Source organism: Convolutriloba macropyga, chromosome 11 (genome assembly GCF_964194025.1).
Source record: "Convolutriloba macropyga chromosome 11, txConMacr16.3, whole genome shotgun sequence".
Classification (NCBI taxonomy): Eukaryota; Metazoa; Xenacoelomorpha; order Acoela; family Convolutidae; genus Convolutriloba; species Convolutriloba macropyga.
In genome coordinates this window covers 7,881,290-7,907,281 of record NC_134478.1, presented here as the reverse complement: position 1 = coordinate 7,907,281, position 25,992 = coordinate 7,881,290, and the positions used below count along the sequence as shown (strand labels likewise).

Sequence of the window (25,992 nt, the reverse complement as noted above, 5' to 3'; positions counted from 1 at the left end):
CTGCGAGATATTACTATCCACCATTTCTGTCATATTACCCATTTTTCGAGAAGTTTCACCAAATAACCCATTCTTCTGATTGATTCCTTCAAATAATCACTTTTCGGACAGAATGCCGCTTTATCAGCATGACTATCATTTTTCTGCAAAAAATTGGAAGACAACCATTTTTTTCTGCCAGAATATGGCAGATTCATACAAGATAGCTATACGGCCCTGACAACCCGTGTTGAGGAATTTTGTTTTTCACTTGTAAGATTTCGTCGGTTTTTAATCGTTTTCCTGAGACAAAAACGATCAAAGCCCTTACGTGGTAATCGTCGTTTTGTTCGTTTTTTCATCGTTATTTTTATGTAAGAAAAAAATTGGGAGCCATGCTTGGATTCGAACCGTTGCTCTCACAATGTATTACCTCATGCACTGACCACTGCGCTATCACGCCCTAAATCCTGATGTGCTAAAACGGTTTTATAGAGAAAAACTTGTTCAATTAATCGACGAAAAAATGATCAAAAAACACGATTTCTTTAAAAAAAAACGACGTAAGAAACGACAAAAAACGACGAAAAAACGATCAAAAAACGACGATTTCATTTGAAAAAAACGACGTAAGAAACGACAGAAAAACGACGAAGAAACGACCATTTCTTAAACGTGAAAGACGAGTTAAACGACGGAAACTAATTGAAACGAAGGAAACGACGACAAGACGACAACAAAACGACAAAAACGACGATTATTTGCAAAAAGATTGTCGTTTTTTCGTCGTTGTCCTCAACACGGGTAGGGTAGACTGTACTGGAATTCTATCAGTGGTCCGCCCACTCAGCATATTTCCCACATTAAATTTCGCTTATTCCATTCATTTCACAATCGTTTCGATAATGGAGACGGGATTACAACTTGAAAGAGACAACCACTCAAAATTGATTTAAAATTTAAAAAACTGATAAAAAAATAAGGAAATTGTTTTTATTTTAATGATATCCCGAGAAGTATTACTTGAAATTGGCTTTAGGTTGTTTTCAACGTGACAACAGTTACAACAATTTCTACATCCTATCCTAAGTTGGAGTTGGCATCAACTGTTATTCAGATTCTGGGGACAATTCTGAGCTTTACGGGAATACTCGGAAACGTATTTGCATACTGGACGGCGTCTAATTTCCAACAGGGAGATCCATTGTTTCTTTTGTTAACTTTACCCTGCCCATCTCGAGTCAAATATCATCCACAATAACAATGCGCCGGGGGGGGGGGGGTGGTGGTGACATTTGCAGTATGCATATAAGGCGGATGGGGGTGAAGGTTGCGAAAGAGCATAAATTTATACAAATCCAATTTTTATTAGTTCTTTTATTTATGGGTATTTTTGTGCTTTATAACTAAATTTTTATTGCAAAAGTTATCGGAATTTTGGTGACTAAGACGAAAAAAAAACAACAAAAAATTTGGAAGGAAGCACTTAGATTTCTTAAAAGAGTTTAATGACTTCGGAGACAGCCCATTGATTTTGACCTTACATACGATTGACTTCACTCCGAATTATTAGTTCACGATGGGTGCCTTTAAACGAGGTTTTATGGTGCAATAAAGCTAAAGCGAACAATATCATTAGAACAACATTGTATAGTAATGATCGAGAGTCTCACCATGCTAAAGTACGCATCAAAAAATTTAGAAAGTCTATAATTTCTTTAAAAAAGTACGTGTGGTCGAAAAAATTGAATATCGGAATATTTTCTTAAATCAGTGAAAATTTATTAGGACATCATTTATTGGGGTTTTGTTTCTCAAATTGCTTTCTTATATTTGATTGGACGTATTGAACTAAATTTAAAGAAACTGGGTATACCACACTGTTAAAGAAGGCTTCCTCAAAAGACAGAAGGTTGGAGGTTGCACCTGAGTTTATTAGGTTCCTCAAAACAAAGTTATGCAATATCTTCAACCCTGTCATGATCGAGTATTTTTTGAGTCATCAGACGTCTTTCCAACTGTCCTAGTTTTCAAAACCAGAGAAACCAAATTTGTTGTTACTCATAAAGTGGCATATATGAAAGAAAATAACAGTTGTCAAAGTCTCCAATTTTTGCAGTTTTTAAATTTCCTCCAGAATCTTCTATAAATCTATAAATCGGTATTTCACAAACATCTCAATACACAGGGCAAAGATATTTTGAAAATACATTTTTTTCAAGATCAGCACATTCAAATTGCCCACAAAGTTTTAGTATGAAAAGTGTCTTGATCATATTCTGGCCTGGCTGTAATACAGCCTGCAAGATGCATAATTCAGTGCTGTCATTGTTACTCAATGTCTCTCTGATCCAAGCAACATCAGTACTTTTGTGAATCACAACCCAATATGCTATTCGTATCACGCCAGATTTTTGAAATTGGAGAAAAGATAAGTTTATGTAAATTGTGCATAAGATAAAGGTGACAAAGCTTAACAAGAAGCTCTGCTTGTTCAACGTATACTTTGCTTGACATAATAGGCCTTGAGGAACAAGAAAGAACAAGAGAATGGTTTAGAAGAGGACTTCGAGGGCTCAAGTCCAGTCAGTAAGATGCTAAGCACACCAGGTATGCACGTAAAAGATGATGGTTCGCATCCAGTAATGGTGAATTTTCACTGAAGCTGCGCCTGGTTAGAACTTCTAACATTCAATGACCTCAAAATTGGATGACAAGTGACCGTTAAGTAGATCTGAATGTGGGTTGTGACTTGAGAGTAATATTCGCTTATGTACTAGTAGGGTGAGGCGGTGTCCTCTTATCAACTGGTTTCATTTTGAGGAGCAAAACTCAATTAGCTGAACGCCAATTTGATCAATGTCATGAATTTCAAGGCGTCTCAGATGTATATATTTTAAAAAAAAAACAATCTTACTCAGTACAATAAAAATCATCTACCAGTTACAAGAAAAAGATTAGGTTTCGATGGTTTTGATTGTCCTTCTCTATTCGTCGAAATTTTGTTTTCGATAAAATTTGTTACACCATTGTTTTGTCACAGTTTGAATTATAAATTTCTTAAGCTTTTGAAAGCGGCTGTCAGTTTTTTATTTTTGCTTGAGATTATTCAAACACCATCTCTCGTCCTCACGCTAACATTTCTTGTTCCATAACTTTAACAAAGTCTAGCCAAATTGTGGATCCAGACCGAAGTGATCTCTGACTAGGCAAACCATTTTCGAGTGCTCACCTGATCTCAAACTACACAATACGTGGCAAATGTCCAAAAGAGCAAATTTCTATAAATTTTGCGTTTTTTAGAATCGAAACCATTTTGAGCGTGTAATCAACCTAAGACTTTGTTGCCTGTGTTTTATTAGTAATTTCTTGAGACCAAATTCAGAGTATTAATTTATGTTCTTTCGGAAGTGCTATGGTTAATTTCAGAACCATTAATTGTCTTCAAATGGTATCGAGAGGAACAGTTTTGAAATTAATTACCAATTAGGCTTGCGTTCATTTCGATAAATAAGATACAATACGTGGGAAAGGATAATTGTGAAGCAAATTTCAACTATATTTGCTCAGTGCATTTAGTTTGCACATAGGATTACGACCCTAATCTTAAAATATAGGTGGTAAAAAAGTGACAAAATCGAGTATAATCGATTTTTCGTGGCCTCAAACTTGACTGATCAGAGGTAACTTTGCAACGGGACAGTCTGATTAAAAGTGGTGGTCGAAAAACCGAAAAGGATTGACTCACCTTTTGTAATACATTGACTTTTTGACCCCTTGGAATAAAAAACCCTCAAAATGTCGCAATTCTTTTCTCAATGAAGGTTAATAAGGTCGTTAGTAATCAAACTAGTTCTGACTTCAGTTCTATTGTTGCAATTATGATTAATTCTATTGACGAAGAAACAATTTTGAACCCCTATATCAAACCAGAAATCATCCGGACAGACTTTGATGAAGTGCCTGGGAGTGGTAGACACAATCTCAGTGGTCGAGAGTGGACTTTTGGGTGCATTTCTACCCCTCTTTTCCATCAGTCTTCATTTGATCACAGATATGAGTTGCAGAATTCTGGGAGTGTTCACGTTTGCTGCAACATACATGGGTTAGGTATACTTTTTGAACGACTTCTATACTGAAAGTAATTACAGCATTCGATCCGTGATCTGAGGGAAATTCTCTTAAAATGTTCGGATGTGCTCTATTTAAGCAACCCCTCTCCCACCCCAATACCTCACCCCTTGCTTAGTGGGCATAGAAATTTTACGCAACCGGGGACACGTAACATTTTTTACATACTAGCGTGCTATATAACAACACATATTTTCTCAGTGAGTGTCATAAAAATACTGACGTGTGTGTGTGTGTGTGTGTGTGTGTGTGTGTGTGTGCGTGTGCGTGTGAGTGGGTGGGTGGCTGCCCAGGCTGGGGTGACAGAGCTAAAGTCGGGATGTCCAGACCCTCCCAGACGGAACATGTTTAAGTCCAGACCGTTCCAGACAAAAAACCGCTGTCCATACTTTCGTGCGTTTCGTTCGATATGCGTTCTTTGTTCGTTCAAAATTGCGTATGTCCAGACTTTCGTGCGTTCATGTCCAGATCTATCTTTATTTTCAATCATATAAGTTTGTTAAGAATACTTTTATAATGTAATCATTTTCAATATAGATAACATTGGTTGATGATTTTGATGTAGGGCTTCAGAATTTGGTACATTTAGTAGTAAAAGGTAGTCGGTTAACATTTTGGTTGATGGGGTTGCCAGCCATCCTGTTATTAAAAAGTGGTTTCTTTCAACTTCATCAAGGTTCAATACCTCTAGGCGTAAAATTGTCTGAAAGAAGCATAATATTGGATGCAAAGGTTCGCGTGTTCGATTTAAGTTAAAATTTTCTACGAAGAAAGCTTTAACTTGAGTGAGTACTCTAGTAATAGTGATTGGTCAACCATGAGGTCAACAGTTTTGGTCATTGTTGTTTCCATTCAAAAAGTTTGTGGGCACTCAAGGGTCACTATGTTCAGATTGTCGTGCGTACAAAGTTGCCTATGGCCAGACTTTGCGCGTACAAAGTGGCCTATGGCCAGACTTCTTTGCCTACTAAGTTGCCTGTGTGAAAAAATTCGTGCGTTCATTCGTGTTTCCAGACTGTCTAATTTTGAACCTACGACGCCCCTCTTGTGCGTATTTTGGTCTTGACATATCAACTTTTGGTTCTTGCACCTCAATATGGGGGTGTGCACGCGTGTGAGAGAGGGCTGTGGGGGCCGAGTAGATCCAAAATCTTGAATATTTCAACAAACAACCGCAAATTTTAAAAATTACCGGAATGCTGGACACAGCATATACTTTTAGAACCCCGAACCCCCTGCGTTCTTCTATGACAAGCCATTTAAATTTATGGATAATTATATACGTCATTTTACTGTCGCTATATAGAAAAATAGCGCTATAAACTGAAGGCGAACAACTTTTTAAAACCAACGTATTCGGGTTTTTTGGCTGCCTAATAATCTTGCAAAGATAAATTTTCCATAAAATGTTTTTTTCAGCTAACTGGGTGATAACGGCCGCCGCTTTTGACAGATTTCTGGCAGTCTTCAGACCAATTTGGTACAAACAGAAGTCAACCGACAAATTGGCAATCAAAACCACAATTGTTGTTTGTACAATTGCTCTGATAATAATCTACCCAAACTTTTTCCAAATAACATTGCAGTTTGATACTTGCAATTACTATCAGAATCGTTCGAGTGTTCTTAACACCGAACAAGAAGCATTCTATGTAGGGTTCGGCTTGCTGATATTCGTCTTACTGCCCCCGATTGCAGTTCTGGCTTGCAACTTGGGCACTATTTGGGCTCTGAAACGGAAGCCGACGTCAGTGTCTCGGAGTGGCCGTGAAGTTACGGTTTCTCTGGTTGTTGTCGGTATATTTTTTTCGTTGTTCAGGTTTTTACAACTGAAAAGTTGGTCACTTCGATTGATCAAATTAAGAGCAAACCTGTGTTTTGAAAACTCCTGGCGCCATTTATTTTTAGTGCGCATTTTTTTCTTTTGAACGCCTGCTTTAAGTTTTAATGAGTCGAACTCAACTTTAATAACATCAGTTTATTTGATTTTAAGAGGAAGTAAAAACAAAAAAAAAACAGAAAAAACAACAAAATCGAGACCTTTAAAACTCAAATCTGAAACTTTCATCAGTTTCAGTAAATATTCGAGGCATAGAAAAAAATAGATTGTGAACAAAGTTATGTATGCTGAAGCGTAAGTTTGATACCATCAATGGATCCGAGCTTAATATACATTGACTCCACAAAAACGTATAACGAACATTGAACAATAAATTGAAGCAAAATCTAAATGTTAAATCAGAAATGTTAAAAACTGGAAAAGAAACTAAGAAAAACATGGGCGAAAACGAGAAGCACACAAAAATAACATAAATAGTTGGAAAGAAAGAGGCTGATTCAGAAAACATCATATAGATTGGAGACATCATTTAGAATTCTATGAGGTAGTCTAAGAATATGACAGAATGAGCTCAAAGAACACAATTGACACAAAAAGCGAGGAAACCAGATAAAAGAACATCGAGAGACTGAGAAAGAGAGAGAGAAACAACACAAAATGAATAAAGAGAAAAATGAATCTACCAGAAAAATGATAAAGTGGAATTCACAAAAAGATAATTTGTAGCAGAGAAATTATTAAATTAGAACAAATTAGAAAAATTAAAGAATCAACTGCCTGTCACTATTTTAGTGTGTATTTAGTGTATTTAGGCTAGAAAACTGATATAATCTACGATATTTGTCTTTACTGTAGTGTGCGTTCACTGCTGTGCTAGTGGTTACTTTAATCTGATCGGAAAGAAAAGCAAATATTCAGGCCTGATTTTTCCTGTGAACGCACCAATTATCAAATTAGAGCGGGCTGCCACAGATCACCTAATAAGCAATCTATATATGCATGCTGATCTATCTTGACATAAGATAAAACAAATCGAAGGCAAAGATATTTGCCTAAAACCTGTTTGTGCTTAGAGTCTCATTTTAAAGATTGGGGGCTGAGAGTTTCAATTTCCACGCTTACTAATTATCTGATTTATCGGGTTAAGATGGGGTTCATATTATTGCCGTCCGAAGTTGTTATTGTAGTCTTCTATGATTGTGGAACTGATTTCAAACAAGACGCAAAAACTTGTTTTCATTTTAATATGAATCAGTTGTCTTTTTCTAGTTTAAACTGGCGTGTTATTTATTAAAAGAGAATTAGTTGAAAACAAGAAGGATGACTGTGGCCTGCAGTCCAAAACTATCACAAAAAATTTCTTCTTTCTCATTAAATTATTCTCAGCACTGTTTGGACTGATAACCACGTTCACGTTCATAGAGAAGCGGTTTCCTATTTTTCATGTTGGTCGAGAAATCGAGAGAATTAACTCTGCTCATCTCAAGAAAATGTAAGTGTTTTTAATTTAAAAAAGTGATAAAGTGGGAACCTTTGAGCCAATTCCATTTTTGCGTAGGCGCCTTAATGCTTCCTTTTCTACTCATAAAACCATAAACTTTGTGGAGGAATGTATTGTTTTTCTTCTCATGCACCTGATTTGCTTTTAGCAATTTAACTGGGTTTCAAATGTCAGTCAAATTGAACAGCATAAGCGGCATCTACTCATTTTTAGTTCTAATTCCAGTTTGAATTTGGTCCTGATTAATCCAGACTAATCTGATGCCCGTTTTTTAGATAAAAAAATAAAGGCTCAAATGCTATTTTGTTGGTAGTCTAAGCGCGCGTTAATTTGTTTGGCGGGTGCTAAGAGTAGTGGTAATTAACGCTTGAAAGATGGCGGTCGATACGCGGGACTAATTATCCATTCATTTATAGCAGCTCTATCACTACAAAGTAGAAATCAAAAAAGCATACCTAAAAATACCACATCATAAAGGATAAAATTATGAGCAAATTTTGCGGAAAACAAATTAGGGAAAAAATTAAAAGAGAGGAAGACACAGTTGAAATGCAGAAAAGAACAGGAAAGAAGAAGATAAAATGTTGTAAACAGAAAAGAAAACAGATCAAACAAAACAATAAAACCTAAAAAAACTAAAATTGAGAAAAATGAACTCGGATAAATTTTTAAAAAATGAGGACACAAGAAAAAAATTCAACTAATTTTTCATTATAATTATCAAAGTCATTTTCGAGATCATTTAATTTCAAAAAATTTATTTTAATTCCAAGTGTTTGAAAATTTTTTTGGGATCTAAGTCCGTTTTTCTAGAAATTTACGTTTGAAGTTTCTGTTTTGAGGTCTCGAAAAGTATTAATTTGACATGAAACCTTGATAGTTCTTTTGGTGTTCTTCGGCATTCTACTTTTTGCAGAAAAAAACTCTTCAGTTTTATTGATCTTTTGGTGTTTGCTCTTACCTACAATCTGCCATGAACCACAAAATCTTATCATTTACGAATTTTGATTTATATCATTCTTCGGATGCCTGAACTACGGTTTTTCAAACCTAGACTGGTATAATGAAAAAACCTACGTTCTTTGATGCATAATTGCTGGACGGTAGATCGAGAGTGGAACCGCTTTCGTTCTTCAAAAATTGAGTTGCGTCTAGTCTGAAAATATAAGCAATTTTGATTAACTTTCTCAAGAAAACCTGTTTCGTCGCCACAATTTTTAAGAAAAGAAATTGTTGAACGTATAGCTTGTTGAATGAAGGAGTATACCTATAATGGAGCAGGTGTACTTCAGAACTATCGATACCAGAAAACTTATTCCGTTCTCCCAATCAACATAGCGGCAAAATTTGGTTGTTTCAATTCAGAAATGTTTTTCGGGAGAGCTATTTAGCGTTCCATTGGTAACATAAATAGCAACATTGCTAAGGGAATTGATTAACAATTTAGGTTTACGAATCATAGGATCTATAAAAGATCGTACATGGTTCTTACTAATTACACAGAGATTGTATAAGGGTCATCAAAAACACTGCAAGATTATACCATAAGAAGCTTCAATGTCTTACGTGGGTCCATAATTGATCTCATCGCGTGAGAATATATTGTCATTATTCAATGAAAACGGAAAAGACGATAAATGGTTTAAGCGTTCCGCTTTGAATGAACAATTTATTTCAGACTTTTAATGCTCTGTGCACCAATAACCAGAGTTCTAATTTGAGCACAAATATAGTCAATATCAAAAATCTTTTTTTTAGAAGTTCCCCATCATTTTGACGGGATCGATGAATTTCTACTCTTACTCCATGGCCAGTTCCTACTTCAGAGCTACCTTCTACAAAATCACTGGTATTGTGAAATAACGAATGATCATGATTCGTTTCCTCAAACTTCATCCCTTCTGTATCCCTTTTTTAAAATGCTCACTATCCATATATTGGTTGCTTTAGTTTATATATTCGTATTGTTTATAGATTTACAGAGAGCTCTTCTGAATTTTTCATTTATTAGACATGCCTAAAACTTGAATTCCGAAAAAAAAAATATTTTGCATTTTTGATGCATCGAAGATTTTTGTGTTAACGTAGAATTGGTTCTTGGTTTGTTCAACTGTTTTCTTTTTTTAAAAAAATCGAATTATTGGCAGCGTAAAAATCATAAACAAAATTTGAAATTTTGCTGTTTACATAAAAACGTTGCAAAACTGATCATGACAAAAGCAGTTTTCAAAACTTTTAGCAGTCCTGGCAGGTATATAGGTGATGATAAAATCAGACTCAGGGTCTGAAAGTTTTTTTTCACTAATTTTAGAAAGACAGCTTTTCATTGACAAATAAAGATTAAAACTTTTTGCTTTCTTGAAAATAGAAAAATAGGGGTTGAAGTGTTTCATTGTGATTGAGGTTATGCGTTTTATTACTTTTGGACCCAAATGAGTTTTCAATTAAAATTTATTTATTGAAAGTGAAGCGCGTGAAAACAAATTATGTAAGCCAAATACTATCAAAAACTGTCAAATGCTAAAGACCAGATATCTTTTCCTTAAAAAGAAAAACAGAAGTATCTAAAATAGAAGAAATAAATGTTTTTCCTTGATGAAAAAATGTCACCACTATTCTATCTCACCCGCTTTTTGTATAAACAAATTTCAAAACAAAATTGGAGGACAGAATCATTAGAATACCTACCATCAATGGGCAGCTACAATCATTAGAGAAAACCTACAATTAACGACACCTCAATCTTATTTGTCTGTTCACTGGATATCATTTTCAATTATCTGCAAGCCTTTATAAGTTTTATATTTTTATGTCTTTCCGTCCCTCAACAAAGTAACTTCAACATGAGACTATTAGGACACACAGTACAGGTCGTAACCAAAAAACTTTGCCTTCGATTTTTTTTCTGTTTCAGCTTGGTTTTGGTATGCATAAATAGATCATGTACGTGTAATCTGTAGTTCAATGCGATATAACTGCCCACTAATTTTTTTCACAGTTTGTAGAATTTTGCATTTTTGCTGTTAGAAAGCTTTTTGTTGGGGACCACCTAGCGCCCAAAACCCTATCAAAACTCCAGAAGATTTGTTTGGTGGTGCGTCCCCTTGTTGAGAGTGTTCTGTTGTGTCCCCAAAAAGTTGCTTCTCTTAAATCAATTAAGGACTCAGTCTAAGTCAAAAAATGCCCATCAAAATTTCCCATCAAAATTTCCCATCAAAAATTTCCCATCAAAATCTCCCATCTGATCCTGCTTGTTTTAGCGCTCATTTGAGTGCTTTTGTAGATTAGATCACACATATTACATTTCTCCAGAATGTCATTTGATGGCTCTTCCCAAAGTGCCGTTACTCACAAGGAACCTACATTTCTGTGTGTTTTTTTTCGTGAATATGATAAAATGATTTCAAATTTTACAAACTTATTAATTTTCCACACGTTTCAGGGTCAGGTCTCAAACTGCTTGTGGTAACCAATTCCACACTTTCCCCTCCTAGACTATTATTCTCCCAAAAAATAAAAAGTGGTTCAGCGTTTGACATGAGTATTAAAGTAATTTTTTGACGCTTCACTGTCCATTTTATAGCAATCGGTTATTGAAAAGCCCTCGTACGTGTTAATCATTCAATATAGGCTGCAATAAAATCAAAAGTGAATGATATATAGTACGGCGATTACAAAATAAAAAGTACATTAAAAGTAAGTACAAGTTGAAGTTAAAAAATTGAAATGTTTAACACGTTTAGGTAGATGGTTTTCACAAAAAAGTGAAGCAAACACAACTAAACCAGACTCCAATGCAAAATATCATTTCGTTTGCTCATAACAGTTAACAAAGTTTTTTCAAATTTACTAATACTTTCATCCTTATCTTATGCATTTTGACTATTTTTTTGTCCTTTCAGCCATCCTATACATTCTTTTACCGTGGGTTAGGTGATTGATTCAGTTGCCAGCTCCAGATTGGAAACGATTTGCTGTGTTTTTAATAATAATGACACCCTAAATTTTTATTAAAGTATTTCTACTAGTTCACACCACAAACAATTCAGATGGACCCACTTAAAAACTTGAGTTTCCTTGTCCCACGCTTGATAGGATGTCCACCTCCAGTCTCAACCCTTGAAATTGTTTTCGGTTTGCGCAAAACACTCCACAACAACGGACAATCCGACCTCTCCAAATTTGCCAACGCCCCTTTCCACGGAGGCTTTTCATTCCAATTAACAGCCTGCACAGTTCAGGGTACTCTAACTCCAGGCTTCTCTGGTTTTCACTCTTCTGCATAGAGATAAGAGGCGGGCTACTAGAGAGATCACGCATGTACTTTTTTCTCTTTGTGTCTGGATGGGACCATGGGCAATTGATTTCGACCAGCAACATTGTGGTACTGAACTCAAAACCCGCGGAGCGCTTGTGTTCATCATCTTGCTGCAATTAGGAACTCTGAACCTTTTCTGCAAATTTATTTTTTCTGCAATCATCTGCACCAGCGTTTTCTGCATAAATTGGCAAATGTAGTTCTAACACAGATCTTTTTGAAGGTGGCAGCAACGTAACGCCAAACTGCACCTTCTGGATAGGTAATACTTCAGATTCCTGTTTGTTAATAGAATTTTTCACACGCTCAACGGTAGAACCCTTCTTTTGGTCTACTAACTTTGACTCTCCATTAGTTTTCTGTATAATCTCTTCATTCGGGGGAATATCAACACTTGCAAACGGAGCGGGGCTCAATTTCCGTTTCTAAAGTCTAATAACAGCTATTTAATGCGATCTGCTTGCAAAGGCCAGTTTGCTTCACCCATATCCAAACAGGGCTCCAGGGTTCTTTTCTTCTTACATTTGTTTTCTTTATGTCCTTCAGAAATTCCTTGTCTTCTGAGTAGAATGATCCACCCAATTTCATCTCAACTAAGCCAGAAGCCTCATCAAACACGTCAATGCCACCTTTGTTTTTACCAGCGACCAGGGACGCAATCGCCACTATTTTTTCATCCGTCCATCTATCGAGAAACTTGTCCACAATTGATCCACTAACCACAACCACACAAAGCTTCGATCAGGCTTCGATTCTGATTCACTTCAGTCATTTTGAATTTTTCTGTCGCTAGCTACTACCAGAAGGTGCTAAAACCGTCTGCCTTCCTGTGCGGTATGACAGTTACATCGAAGGGTCTCGTGAGTGTTCGAATGATCGTTTTCGTTGTTTTTCCGTTAATCTGGTGTTCTTTCCAACTCCTGGGAATATATTTGTGGCTAGGTTTGCCAGAGTAGGGACACTTTCGACGTTGCACTCAATTCGACATCATAATTGTTTAATGTGGAAGTCATGTTTTCACAACTCGTGGTTATTTTCCCAAACGTACCTCTTGCGGGAAAATTAAAAAAACAATTTTGTAAGTTCTGACATTTGACTCCCAATGAACTACGGCTCAATTCAAGTTGATCAGTCTGTTGAGACGCCTGCTGGAAACTTGTCGTAATTCAGTAGCAATAATAACGCCGCTAAACATAAACTGTGCTGTCGAAGTCGTAACATTATTTTAGACATTGTTGGGAACAAATCACATGGTCATACATACAACCAAAATAATCTTTGTTGACGCTATCGAAGAAACGCTCGTAATTGATAAACACCAGTGTCAGTGAAAATTGTATCTTCCGTGTGTTTTTTGAAAGCTTCAATTCTCGTTTCTGCAACCGTGTAACTCATCGACCAGCAATGCATTCAGTCATTGGTTTTGTTGTATTGATAACGGCCAAATTTCGGTTTTACCACTCAAGTAATCTTTGCAGACTTTTCCTTCATATCTGATTTGACAATATCAGTTGTTGAGTTCATTTCTATCTTTTACAATTTGTGAGTCAAGGGTATTCTCTGTAACTCTATACTGTCATCAGCTTTTCTGGAACACTGGTTTGTTCTTTTCACACATTAAAACCGTTTGATCATTTTTCGTTTTTTCTGTCAAGTATCCTATCTTTCATAAGCCTCCTCGTAGATCTGCGGAAAATTAAACGGTGTTACGTCAAAAAAACAACGTTTCCCGAGAAGTCAAAACACAAATTTTATTGGTTGGATTTGCAAAAATTCGTGTGCCAGATAAGTCAAAAGCGTCACCTAACCGACCACAAAGATTCTTTGACAAATCTTCTTCATTTTGCCTTGTGTCCAAATTTCACAAGCATCCAAAAAGAACTCACACCAAACCTCCCAAACTTCACATCCATGAGGGGGGACAGGTTTCTTTAGCCCAAATCCTACCATCGACCGAGTGTTCTACTCAGGTTTCGGTCTATGCTGCAAACCTCGCCAATTTTTCCTCCCGCCCTTGTGTTAGAACTATTCTCAATATATCTGATCTGGTACTTCCAAGATTACGCCTAGTTAGATTCCTTGCTCTAAGAAAAATCACTGGCTGTCTTCCAAATTAATCGTCCCTCGAAAATAGCTGCCTCTGTTGCTCAAGCTCTCTCAAAATTCTCCGTTCGGCATTACTCATAGTCTCCTCGTGACTTTTCTCTTCAATATTTTCTACTTGCTGTACATCCACAGTTGCTATCTTGAAGGGCTTGTTGCAAGTCTCTAGGTAATTCCTTCGACTCGTGTATTCTCTTCATATTGTGTTGAACAATTGCCCTTTTAACAAGAGATCTTAACTACAGGAGCCCTTTTATAGAATTTTTGTATTTTTGCCGTTAGGAGGCTTCTAATTGGGCCCAAACTCTATCAATACTCCGAAAAGTTTGTTCGGCTGTTCGTCCACTTGTTGAGGGTGGTCAGTTGCGTCCAAAAAAAAGTTGCTCTCTCGACGCTGGAAAATGCACGGACAAAAGTAATATTAATCAATAATTGTCAAACCAGCACCACCAAAGTTATAGCCAGGAACATGTAACTGAATAACTTCAACATTCCAAGCTGAATTTTGATATAAAAACCAATTAATGGCTTAGTTTAGGTCAAACTATTTTCTATCAATCTATCCGCAAATATCCACACTCGATTCCATCGGCTTACTAACCCAAAAAACACATAACGGAGTAGCGACACTTTCGTTTTTGCTCTCGTTTCGACGTCATTAATGTTTAATGTGGAAGGCGTGTTTTCACAACTCTTTGTTATTTTCCGAATCGTACTTCCTGCTGGGAATGTTACAAAATTTTTTCTAAGTTCTCACATTTGAATCCCAATGAACTTCGGCTCAAATCAAGTTAACCGGTCTGTTGAGATGCCTGCTAGAAACTTGTCGTGATTCAGTTGCAATCAAATTGCCGCTTAACATAACCTATGCTGTCGAAAGCGAAACATTATGTAAGCATTGTTGGGAACAAACAACATGGCCATCCATACAACCAAAATAAACTTTTTTGACGCTATCGGAGAAACGGTCGTCATCGATAAACTCACAACAATCAGTGAAAACTGTATCTTCCGTGTGTTTTTTGAAACCTTCAATTCTCGTTTCTGCAACCGTGTAAATCATCGACCAGCAATGCATTCAGTCATTATTTTTGTTGTACTAATAACCGCCAAATTTCGTGTGCCAGATAAGTCAAAAGCGTCACCTAACCGACCACAAAGATTCTTTGACAAATCCTCTTCATTTTGTCTTGTGTCCAAATTTCACAAGAATCCAAAAAGAACTCCCACCAAACCTCCCAAACTTCACATCCAGGAGGGGGGACAGGTTTCTTTAGCCCAAATCCTACCATCGACCGAGTGTTCTACTCAGGTTGCAGTCTAGGCTGCAAACCTCGCCAACTTTTCCTCCCGCAATTGTGTTAGAACTATTCTCAATATGTCTGATCTAGTACTTCCAACACTAAGCCCAGTCAAAGTCCTTGTTCCATGAAAAATCCCTGAATATCTTCCAAAATAACCGTACGTCAAAAATAGCTGCCTCTGTTGCTGAAGCTCTCTCTAGATTCTCCGTTCCGCAACACTTATAGTCTCCTCTGGACTATTCTCAAAGTGTTCTTCTACTTGCTCTACGTTCACAGTTGCCGTCAAAAATTCTATCAAAACACCGCAAAAGTTCGTCCGCTTTTTGAGAGTGGTCAGTTGCGCCCACAAAAAAGTTGCTCTCTCGACGCTGGAAAATACTCTCGGGATAAATGTAATGATAACCAATAGTTGTGAAATCAGCACCAGCAAAGTTATAGCCAGGAACATGTAATTGAACAGTTTCTACTTTCGAAGACAAATTTTGATATCAAAACCAATTAATGGCTCAGTCTAAGTCAAAACATGTCTTATCAATCTATCCGCAAGTATCCACACTTCATTCCATCGGCTTTCTAGCCCTAAAAAAGGACCCCAGTAGCTCCATTACTCGGCAGAAAATTACAGTAATCTCAAACAGTAACTATAGCTAAATTTGCAATTTTATCCACTTCATGAACGCAGATGTGTTCTTTCACAAATAATTCACTATCATTGTCTCTGACGGGAAACCAACTGCTCCGCTTGAGCGTTCTCTTTCTCTTTTATGTGGTCCTGCTTTTTTAGTGCTGATTTGCATACTCTGTTGTAGATTAGATAACACATATAACATTTAGTCAGAGTTCAAAGCAACAATTGGTCGTTACCCTCAAGGAAACCACAGTCAGTGTTTTCGGTAGCAATTGTAAGTCTATATATTTTACGTTTTTGGGATGAATTCCGAACTAAAACTACCATTGGTTGCAAAGGTCATTTTTCCTTTTTCTATTGTAATCAAATTGGAACAACTGCGTACGGACCCTCTGTATTTCATTCTTTGTCTTCCTGAAAACCTAAAGGCTTTGAAATAAAGTTTTCCTTTTGTTTGTTTTGCAAATAAAAACTAGATTTCTTTTCATCCTCCACTTCTGACGTCCTTTCTGGTTGTTTACTTCGTAAATATGCCCAAAATTAGTTCCCCAATTCACACTCTACTTAATCTTTCCCATGGTTCAAAGTTAGGTTTCAACCTGTATTTAGTAACCAATTCCACACTCCGCCCTCCTAGACTATTAATTATTCTCCCGAAAAATAAATATTTATTGCGCATTTTCTTTGATTATTAAAGTATTTTTGGCGTATCAATGTTCTTTTCAAAGCAATCTGTTATTAAATAGACTACGTTAGTGTTAATCACTCCTATAATGCTCCCAGTAAATCAAAATTGACACAAAAATAGTTCATCGATTACAAAATATGAAAAACAATAAAAATAAATACATGTTGAATTAAAAAAGTGAATAGTGTTTAACACAATTGTGTAGATTGTTTCCACAAAAAGCAGAATCAAATAACAGACATAACTCCCAGACAAAATTCTTTCCACCTTCTCATAAAAGTTAACAAATTTTTTCAAACTTACTAATGCTTATCCTTATCTTAAGATTTCTGACTACTTTTTGTCATTTTAGCCATCCTATACATTCCTTTAACCTGGGTTAGGTGATTGATTCAGTTGACAGCTCCCGATTAGAAACCCTTAGCTATATTTTCATATTTATTGCACGGAAAATTTTATTAAAGTAATCTTACTAGTTCACAGCACTGACTATTCAGATGAACCAAATTTGAGTTTCTTTTGTTTTTTTCTCTTGAGACTGTGGGCGGCTAGAATCATTGGAGAATACCCACAAATTCACGACAGCTCAATGGAATTGTGTTGACCATTTGGCCTTTTTACAGGAGATCTCAACCAGGAGCGCTACTGTAGAGTTTTGTAATTTTGCCGTTAGAAGGCTTCTAATTGGCGCCGCTTGTTTTGTTTTGTGGTTTGTACTTTTGTGAGTTATTTGGTGGTTTGTTTTTCTGGTTTGAGATTGTTCACAAAAGTAGTTCTCTCGACTCTGAAAAAGGCGCTCATGATAAGTGAAATAAAAAATGTGAAACCAGCAGCGGCGGCCGAAGCAGCAGAAAAAGCAGCAGCAGCAGCAGAAGCAAAGTAAAAACCAGGAACATGTAATTGAATAACTTCAGCATTCCAAGATTAATTCTTCTATAAACAAAAATTAAGGACTCAGTCTAAGTCCAGAAATTTCCTACCAATCTATCTGCAAGTATCCACACTTCATTCAATCGGCATTCCAACCCAAATAACTCAAATATTTTCTGTCTCCCAGTAGATGCATTACTCGGCAGAAACTTAATGTACTCTCAAACAATAACGTTAGCTAAATTTGCGGTTTCATTCACTGCAACTTTGCAACCATGTTCTTTCACCAAGAACTCACTATATAACTCGAATTTTCTCGCACTGAAAACTAGCTTCTCCGCCTCAGCGTTGGCCTTCTCTCTCTGCTGCAATTTGTTTTCGCGCTTGTTTACGTTCATTTTTTTGTTGATTAGATTACCCATAATACAGTTCCTGAAAACAAAAATTAATCCCCTACCAAAGTGCGGTTACTTCTCGTTACTCCTTGGGAACCCACAGTTCCAATTTCTCATATCAATTGCGCTTTTAGACGTCCATTTTTGATGTTTTTGTGAGGATTTCCGAACTAAAACTACAATTGGTTGCAAAGGCTTTTTTTCCTTTTTCTGCTGTAATAAAATTGAACTAGCTGCGTACGGACTCTCTGCACTTCATTCTTTGTCTGTCTGAAATTTTAAAGACTTTGAAAAGCAAGTTTTGCTTTTGTTTGTTTAGCAAATAAGAACATGATTTTACTCCAACTTACACTGCTCAAATACGTTGTTTTTCTTTACTTAGTGAAGGTGCGCAAAAATAGTTCCAAAACTTTACAACTAATTAATTTTTCAGAATGCTCAATATCAGATTTCAACCTGTTTGTTTTAACCAATTCCACACAGTAATCTCAATTTTGTTCAAATTGGGGTGATAAATTATATGCTTTGCATTAACAGAACAAGAAGGTTGACATGAGCCTCGGTCCAGCCCAAAATATACCCACAGTCACCTTTGAAAAAATAAGATGAATCATATCAACATATTTGAAATTATATAGCAAACAAGTCTGACTTTCCCATTTCGATGAAATTCGTTTATTTTACGACAGTTTTTTTTAAATAGTAAAAAAATTAGGCGAAAACAACCAGTTAAATACCAGTTTTGTGTGACAAAAATTATTTTGGTTTTGCTTCATCAGTTTTTCTGGACTTTGTTTATTAATTTTTTTTTGCTTTTTAAAGTTTTACGTATTTAACAAATTTAAGTGATAAGTGATTCCACATAGTTCATATCGGAATTTTATTTATGGTCTAAAAATTCTGTTTATACATTTTTGAATTGTGGAAAATTCTATTGTTAGAAGCATAACACAATTGTTTTCTTGAGACACCATCGAATAGTTGCGAGTTATCTGAAATCTCCGAAATAATATTAAAATTCAGAGAAATTTGACCAAAAATTATCCTAAATTTACATAAATTGCTGCACATATTTTTTTTCAATATTTGATGTATTTCAACTCTGGACACATACAGTTTTAGGATGGCAATGGAATGATATCTCTGGGAAGTCATAGAAAAACCCGTAGCTGATGTTATATGGGAAGAAAAATTAGGACAGTTTTAACTAAAATTTGAGCTAAACTGACTTGAAATGCCGCCAAAAATTGCTGTAAAATTTGTTACAAAAAAAGCAAAGTTTGTGAAATTTCTCTTTTTAGTGCAAATCTAAACACAGAGAAGAGAAATTGTTGTTGATCCCACATATATTAGTCTGTGATGCCCTAAAAAAAGTAAAAAAAAATATTGAATAAAAAGTGGGGCTCGCATAAAGTTCTCCCATTTTTTTTCAAGAATGTGGCAACAAAAATTGTCTGCTATCCTTTTGCTAACCACAAACTTGGTTGCTTAGCTCTTGAATGTAATACCACAATATTGAACAGTCAAATTAACAAAAATACAATTCCAGGTACAAACAAACTCTTTCAAATAAACATTATTGCAACTACAATTATCAATTGGCGTAAATTTTATTGGGCAAAATGGCCGATCCAACAAAACCAAGAACACAAAATCCAAGACTAAGCCCAGTGACGTAATGTAAAGACAATTTTGCCAGTGTCTGGACTGCATAGGGCATAGCTGGAAGAGGTAGATAGATAACGAAAACTGAAATTCCCATCAAAGTTGTCCGGATGTTCGTCGGCAGCAACCCAGATAAAGTTAGCATAACTTTAACTATAATATTATAATTGAAAATCTGAACAATTGATATTATAACTACTGCAACCCACGCATTGGGGCACATAAACAGAAATGATAAAATTAGAAAACAGAACCCATAACTTAAAACCCCCATCAAACGTAGCCCAATTTTAAGTCTGTTTTGAAATGATAAACAAACACAAGAAACAATATCGGAAGACGCTTGACAAACTAGTAAAAATAAATAGTCTCGCCCTTCTAAAAAGTAAGTTTTTTCTCGTGCTCCGTCGCAATAATCCGCGTTTGTTTGACCATTTAGAAAAATAAGCTCAGTTTTTACAAAATGAATGTTGGTAACAAAATATCGAACGGCAATTCCGATCATTATATTCCCAGCTATCGTTCGTCTAATATGCCCGTTTTTGAGCGCCATTGTTATTTTTTGATAAAATGACAAATCTGTATTATCTCCAGCCAGTTCGCTTTCTAAAACGAGGTCTAAGTTTTCGGGCAGATTCCGGCCGTTTTTCAGGGCTATTTTTTGGAGCACGTCAATGGCTTCTTCCGTTTTTCCCTTAGATAAGAGATATCTAGGAGTCTCGTACATGAATAGAGCCACAATAGCAATGTGAAGCAAAGCAGGTATGCTCATAATGAACAAGTAGACTCTCCACGCATAAGCTGAAACAAATTAAATTTTCAGGTATGAAGTAAATAAGTCCCATGACTTTTGATGGTATTGAAAAACAGCTCAGAAAAATGATTTTTTTTCGTCTGTCAGGCTATATATGGAAACAATAACTGAGGAAACTGCGATATAAATCCCCAAAGATAACAGATGAATTGCCAAACAAAGGATCATCACTAATTTATATTCGTTATTGTTTTTTTCTGTAAGTCCTTTAAAACTTAAAAAAAACAACAAAAAAAAAGCAATAGACATACAAAATCTTGCAACCAATTTCGTGGCCCTCAAGGAAAAAAATTTTTTTGACACACTCCCAACATTTTGCAGTGCTCTTTGCTTTAACATCTGTCCGCCCATTCGGATTATTTGAGCTATATTTCTAAGAATTGAAATACAAAAATTGAAAAAAAAACTTAGCGGGGCAATGAAGCAAAATTACTGGCACTATGAATCAACTCGCTCTGTTATCGCGTTTTTGTGGACTTATGACTTGAATTAGTTTCTGATGTTTCGAACTAACGCGATTTAACCAGACCTATCGGGATTATGGTTCGATTATGCGGGCCAATGTTTCCATATTGCGGGCTTATCATTTGAAAAAGTGCGCGACAAAAAGAAGTATCGACGAAACCAGGTATTTAATGTCTAAGCGCGTGTGTGGTGGTCTGGTGTGTGTGTATATGTTATTGCGCGCGCGCGTGTGTGTGTGTGTGTGTGTGTGTGTGTGTGTGTTTGTGTGTGTGAGTGTGTGTGTGCGTGCGTGCGTGCGTGCGTGCGTGCGTGCGTGCATATATGTGTGTGTATATGTGTTTGTGTGGGTATGTGTGGGTATGTGTGTATATGTGTTTGTGTGGGTACGTGTGGGTGTGTGTGTGTGTGTTTGTGTGTTTGTGCATATATGTGTGTATATGTGTTTGTGTGGGTATGTGTGGGTATGTGTGTATATGTGTTTGTGTGGGTATGTGTGGGTATGTGTGTATATGTGTTTGTGTGGGTATGTGTGGGTGTGTGTGTGTGTGTGTGTTTGTGTGTGTGTGTGCATATATGTGTGTATATGTGTTTGTGTGGGTATGTGTGGGTATGTGTGTATATGTGTTTGTGTGGGTATGTGTGGGTATGTGTGGGTGTGTGTGTGTTTGTGTGCGTGCGTGCGTGCATATATGTGTGTGTATATGTGTTTGTGTGGGTATGTGTGGGTATGTGTGTATATGTGTTTGTGTGGGTATGTGTGGGTATGTGTTTGTGTGGGTATGTGTGGGTATGTGTGTATATGTGTTTGTGTGGGTATGTGTGGGTGTGTGTGTGTGTGTGTGTGTTTGTGTGTGTGCGTGTGCATATATGTGTGTATATGTGTTTGTGTGGGTATGTGCGGGTATGTGTGTATATGTGTTTGTGTGGGTATTTGTGGGTATGTGTGTTTATGTGTTTGTGTGGGTATGTGTGGATATGTGTGTGTGTGTGTGTGTGCGTGCATGTATGTATGTGTATATGAGTTTGTGAGGGTATGTGTGGGTAAGTGTGTGTGTGCGCGTGCGTGTGTGTGTAAATATTTATATGATATAATGGTCAGAACAATTCTCATAGTCACCCGGACCCGAGTGTCATAGACTTTCATTACTGAATCAGTACATCCCAATAGTATATCGACGATTCAGTACTGAATCAGAGTGACCTAAGGGTACTTTGTTAGCCAAGTATGTTCAGTATAAACTAAGAAAGCATGCATTTTTTTCTGAAAATGGGATGAACATGATGTTTTCATAATGCTCATAGAATTTTCAGGAAAAAAAATAAAATTTTCGAATAGAACTCAAAAATTTTGGTTGAGCATGAAGATGCTATTTTCAACCATTCAAGCTCGTCGTTAATTCCATTCGTTAACTCTACGACATACACACGTCTATGCATGCTGGCACCAATTTATATGACAATGTTTGCTGTGGTAACTACCAAATGGCAACGTCAATGACATCATAAGAATTTCAAAGTTTGTCACTTTAGCCGGCAAATTACGACGATATCGACAAATTCTTATGTTTAAAATCCAAAGATTTGTCCACTGGAGCGAAGTGACTTCAAAAATAGCAAATTGTTCTAAGTATTTACCCGACGCGTGCTCGTTGAAGACCAAGTATGCAACGAGAATCACAATTGATCTGGCTGTTGCGCCTGCACACTCATTCCCGACTACAAACGAAGTCCAGTGGTGCTCAGTTGGAATCAGTTCATACATTGCCGGCTGTATGATGGTGGTCGCACCTGTGAAATAAAACCTAATTAAGTTCCAAATTTTTAAATAAAAACTGGTATATCTGTCCAGATAGATCGAACTTCATGCATGGCTTAACGCAAAAAGGCCGAAATTTGTCCTGGGTCAGATCAAAAAGACCAAAGTGGAATTTGGGTAAGAAGGTGCAACCAAAACGTCGTCCAGAGTAGTAGTGAAAATGCCTGGTTTGTAACGGGGGGACCTGTCCCCCCCCCCCCCCCCCCCCCCCCCCCGTTACAATACAGGCATGGCCTTTTTTAGGTATCCTTTTCGAAAACTTGTAAAATTTCTCGAAAATTTTGTTTATCGAGGTTGAGAAAGACTTGTAATTTTTTTTGAGAATTTGGTGTTGTGAGAGTGGTGGAACTTGTAAAATTTTTAGAAAAATTTCTGGTGGGGTGAATGAGTGAAACTTGTAAAATTTTTCGAAAATTTTTCGAAAATTTTTCGAAAATTTTGTTTTTCGTGGTTTGCAAAGACTTGTAATTTTTTGTGAATTTGGTGTTGTGAGAGTGTTGGAACTTGTAAATTTTTTGGAAAAAAGTTGGTGCGGTGAATGAGTGAAACTTGTAAAATTTTTCGAAAATTTTGAAATTTTTTTGAAAATTCTGAATCCTTTTTCTAGTCTAATGAGACTAATGAAGGACTGAAAAGCGAAAGTGACTAACCTGATGGAATACTGAGGTGAGGGAAGAAAAAAGATAGTTTAAAATTGATAAGTTTCTGTTCCAATGTAAGAATTTTAATAGTTTTGCGAGTCTGAGACCGCACAAGTGGTATTAATTTCATGGGTTTTATTGCCCATATGTTTGAATTAACAAGCAAGTGCGAAGTATTGAAATTGGAAGTTTGTTGAATTTCAAGCCTGGAGAGAAGTTTCAAGTAGAGTTTCGAACTGAAAATAGCGCATGAGAGTGAATGGGGGACAAAATATCGTTAAAAATTGGCTGAAAAATTGAAGAAATTGGGGTGTAAAATTTGTCTGAAAATCGGCTAAAAAAGTGATTTTATCGCTTCATTACTGTGTCGGGAAGTGCTTGATATGGGGGCAAATTGAATTTTGGTAGAATTACGGGTTAAAAAAAGTTTGGGTGGAGCGCTTAAGGTGTATTTTTGAAGCCACTTTGAGTCAAAAACAGACAAAATTTTGAAAAAAAGTCGAAAAATTGGTGTTTTTTGGTAGTAAAAAGTTAAAAAAAATTGTTTTTTCGCCGCCAATAAGCATTTTTATACAATTAAAAAACTGCTAAAATACGGTACGAGAAATACTGTCAAGGAATCGGGTTTATATTAAATATTATTTAGTGATAACTTGTAACTACATTTTTTGTATTTTTTGATGAAAAATGGCCAAAAATGTGAAGAAATTGTTAATTTTTGAGGTAATAATGTAGAATAAAATGTTCTATGCTAGTTATATGGGAGTGGGCAACAAAGTGTTATAAGGTGAAAGTTTGCTCGAACAATTAATAAAGAGTAATTGGGTGTTGTTCTCATGTTACTTTTTGTTAAAGTTTTGTTATTTTTCGGCTTTTTTTTTTCAAAAAAGTGAAAAAATGGATGTTTCTTGGCCGTAGAATGTATAATAAAGTAATGTTTCGTAGTTGAAATGCAATTTGCAATGAAATTTAGTCATTTAACAGCTTGGCGAAAAAAATAATAGTGATTAATTGAGTGCTGAGTATATGTCTTTTTCTGTCACTTTTTATGTTTTTTATTTAAAACTATCACTATTTTGCAAACCAAATGTTATAAAAGAACAGTCGACTAACGTAGCTGACACCCAATTGTACAGTTTTTAGTGTGCAAGGTCATTTTAATTATGTGCGCTGAAATTGTGGATAAAAAAGTGTGAGAGTTTAAGAACAAAAAAAGGCATGATTTGGGCAATTTTGCCGGTGATTAACACATTTATGTATCTACGAAGACTTCTTTGAAGTGTTCTTGTATGACTTCACAACATGGTAGACAAAACTTGGGTGTGGCAACCAAAAAACTAGGCTAAGTTTGAGTTTGAGTTCTATTTTTAGCATAACTGTGCAGTCGACCATGTAAAGCCAAAGTGAGGAAAATTGGTCTTAATTAGTTGTATTGTATTTCATTTTCTATACGATTCAATTCAAAGCAAGCCGTGCTTCCTAAAATTTCTCTTACTGCGTGTTGATTCCAATAAGATTGTATTTCTTGTCCACAACGGAAAGAAAGTTATGACTGAAAAACTTTCCTTTAACGATAATAATGACTTTTACCACGAATTTTCGTGCTCTAGCAAACGAATTGTTGTTGCTTCAGTGAAAACATACGAAACAACGGGAACATATAATACTCTACGACTCTTCAAAAAAGATTCCGAGGAATTTCGTTTTAACCAAAGAAAAACTCTTGCAGCTGCTGAATTCGATCTTCTCGGCCAGAAAATAAAAACGATTCAAGATCTATCGTCTCGAGGAACTGCAAAGAAAAACAAACGAAAGCAACGATCTGGTTGTGAAAGTGATCTCGAGGAAAAGACTCAGTGCGAAAGTGGAAGAGCAAAAAAAGCACGACAAAAAATAACAAATAAAGCAACTGAAAGTGACAAAGAAATTTAATTAGCAAAATGGTGGAGGCAATGGTTGAGCGCACACCGGAATGTTTTCGCCAGTTTTCCAAAACAATATCGTTACTTTATATGTCGAAATCAGCCTATATTTGATCACAGCGTAACAAAGAACTTTGCCTACAGCCTGCATATGAATGACAATTTTTGTAAAGTACCTGGATCTCATTATCATGTTATTGCCTCCAATGATCAACTTCCTGATTCTTTCAAGTCTACAGCATCCAAACCATTCGTTATACCTTGTCTCTTCACCTGTTTCAAACTACTTATTAAAACTAACTCAGCAAATACAGGTTTTTGGGGAGTAATAATGAACAAAATTGACGAAGCGGTGAAATACAACGAGCAACACCAATTGAACTTTGCAAACTCTAAGAGAAAACTACCTAACGTTGATTATGTTTTTACTAATAGTGTTCAAACTCAAACTGACTTTTTGCCTAATTGTACGATTGATAGATTCTATAGTATTTATAATGGTGGTCTGTACGGTGAGCTTTCCAAAATACTTGATATATTAAATAGTGGCTATGGTTGTTTGAATGTTGACAATAGATTGATTTTATTAAACTTTAATATGGAATCGAAATGTTCTAATTAATAATTGTGTTTTTTGTTGTCTTTGAGGAAAGAATTGAGCAAAAAAACGTTAATTAAAAATGTTAGAGCATATGATTAGCAAAGCGTAACAAATCAGTATCGTTCATATTCAACAACAAAGGATATTCGTAACCGAACATCACATGCGCAATATAGATGCAAAAAAGTCCACAGAGTTTTGAGTTTTGATTTTGAAGTGGCGTAAGTTTGAGTACTTGAATTACTTCATTGTAAAACTGTACCAGACGGGAATACAATATTTGGTAGTTTTGTATCGGGATTCCAAGCGGG

The 25,992-nt window shown here is 36.1% G+C and overlaps 1 protein-coding gene across 5 annotated transcripts in view; it reads right to left on the bottom strand.

The window, feature by feature from the left end:
- Positions 1-3,995: 3,995 nt before the first annotated feature.
- Positions 3,996-25,992, bottom strand: part of LOC142349637 (synaptic vesicle 2-related protein-like) — a 39,892-nt gene continuing 17,895 nt past the window's right edge. For 4 of the 5 annotated variants that reach the window (XM_075401343.1, XM_075401345.1, XM_075401342.1 and 1 more), the window contains exons 4-5: positions 22,337-22,489; positions 19,268-20,223 (exon numbers count right to left, since the gene is read on the bottom strand). In XM_075401343.1, the coding sequence (XP_075257458.1) occupies positions 19,352-20,223; positions 22,337-22,489 (1,025 nt within the window). In that variant the 3' untranslated portion in view covers positions 19,268-19,351. Of the gene's footprint in view, positions 4,070-19,267; positions 20,224-22,336; positions 22,490-25,992 lie in introns of those variants that run through there. The other variant, XM_075401347.1, reaches the window with a different exon arrangement.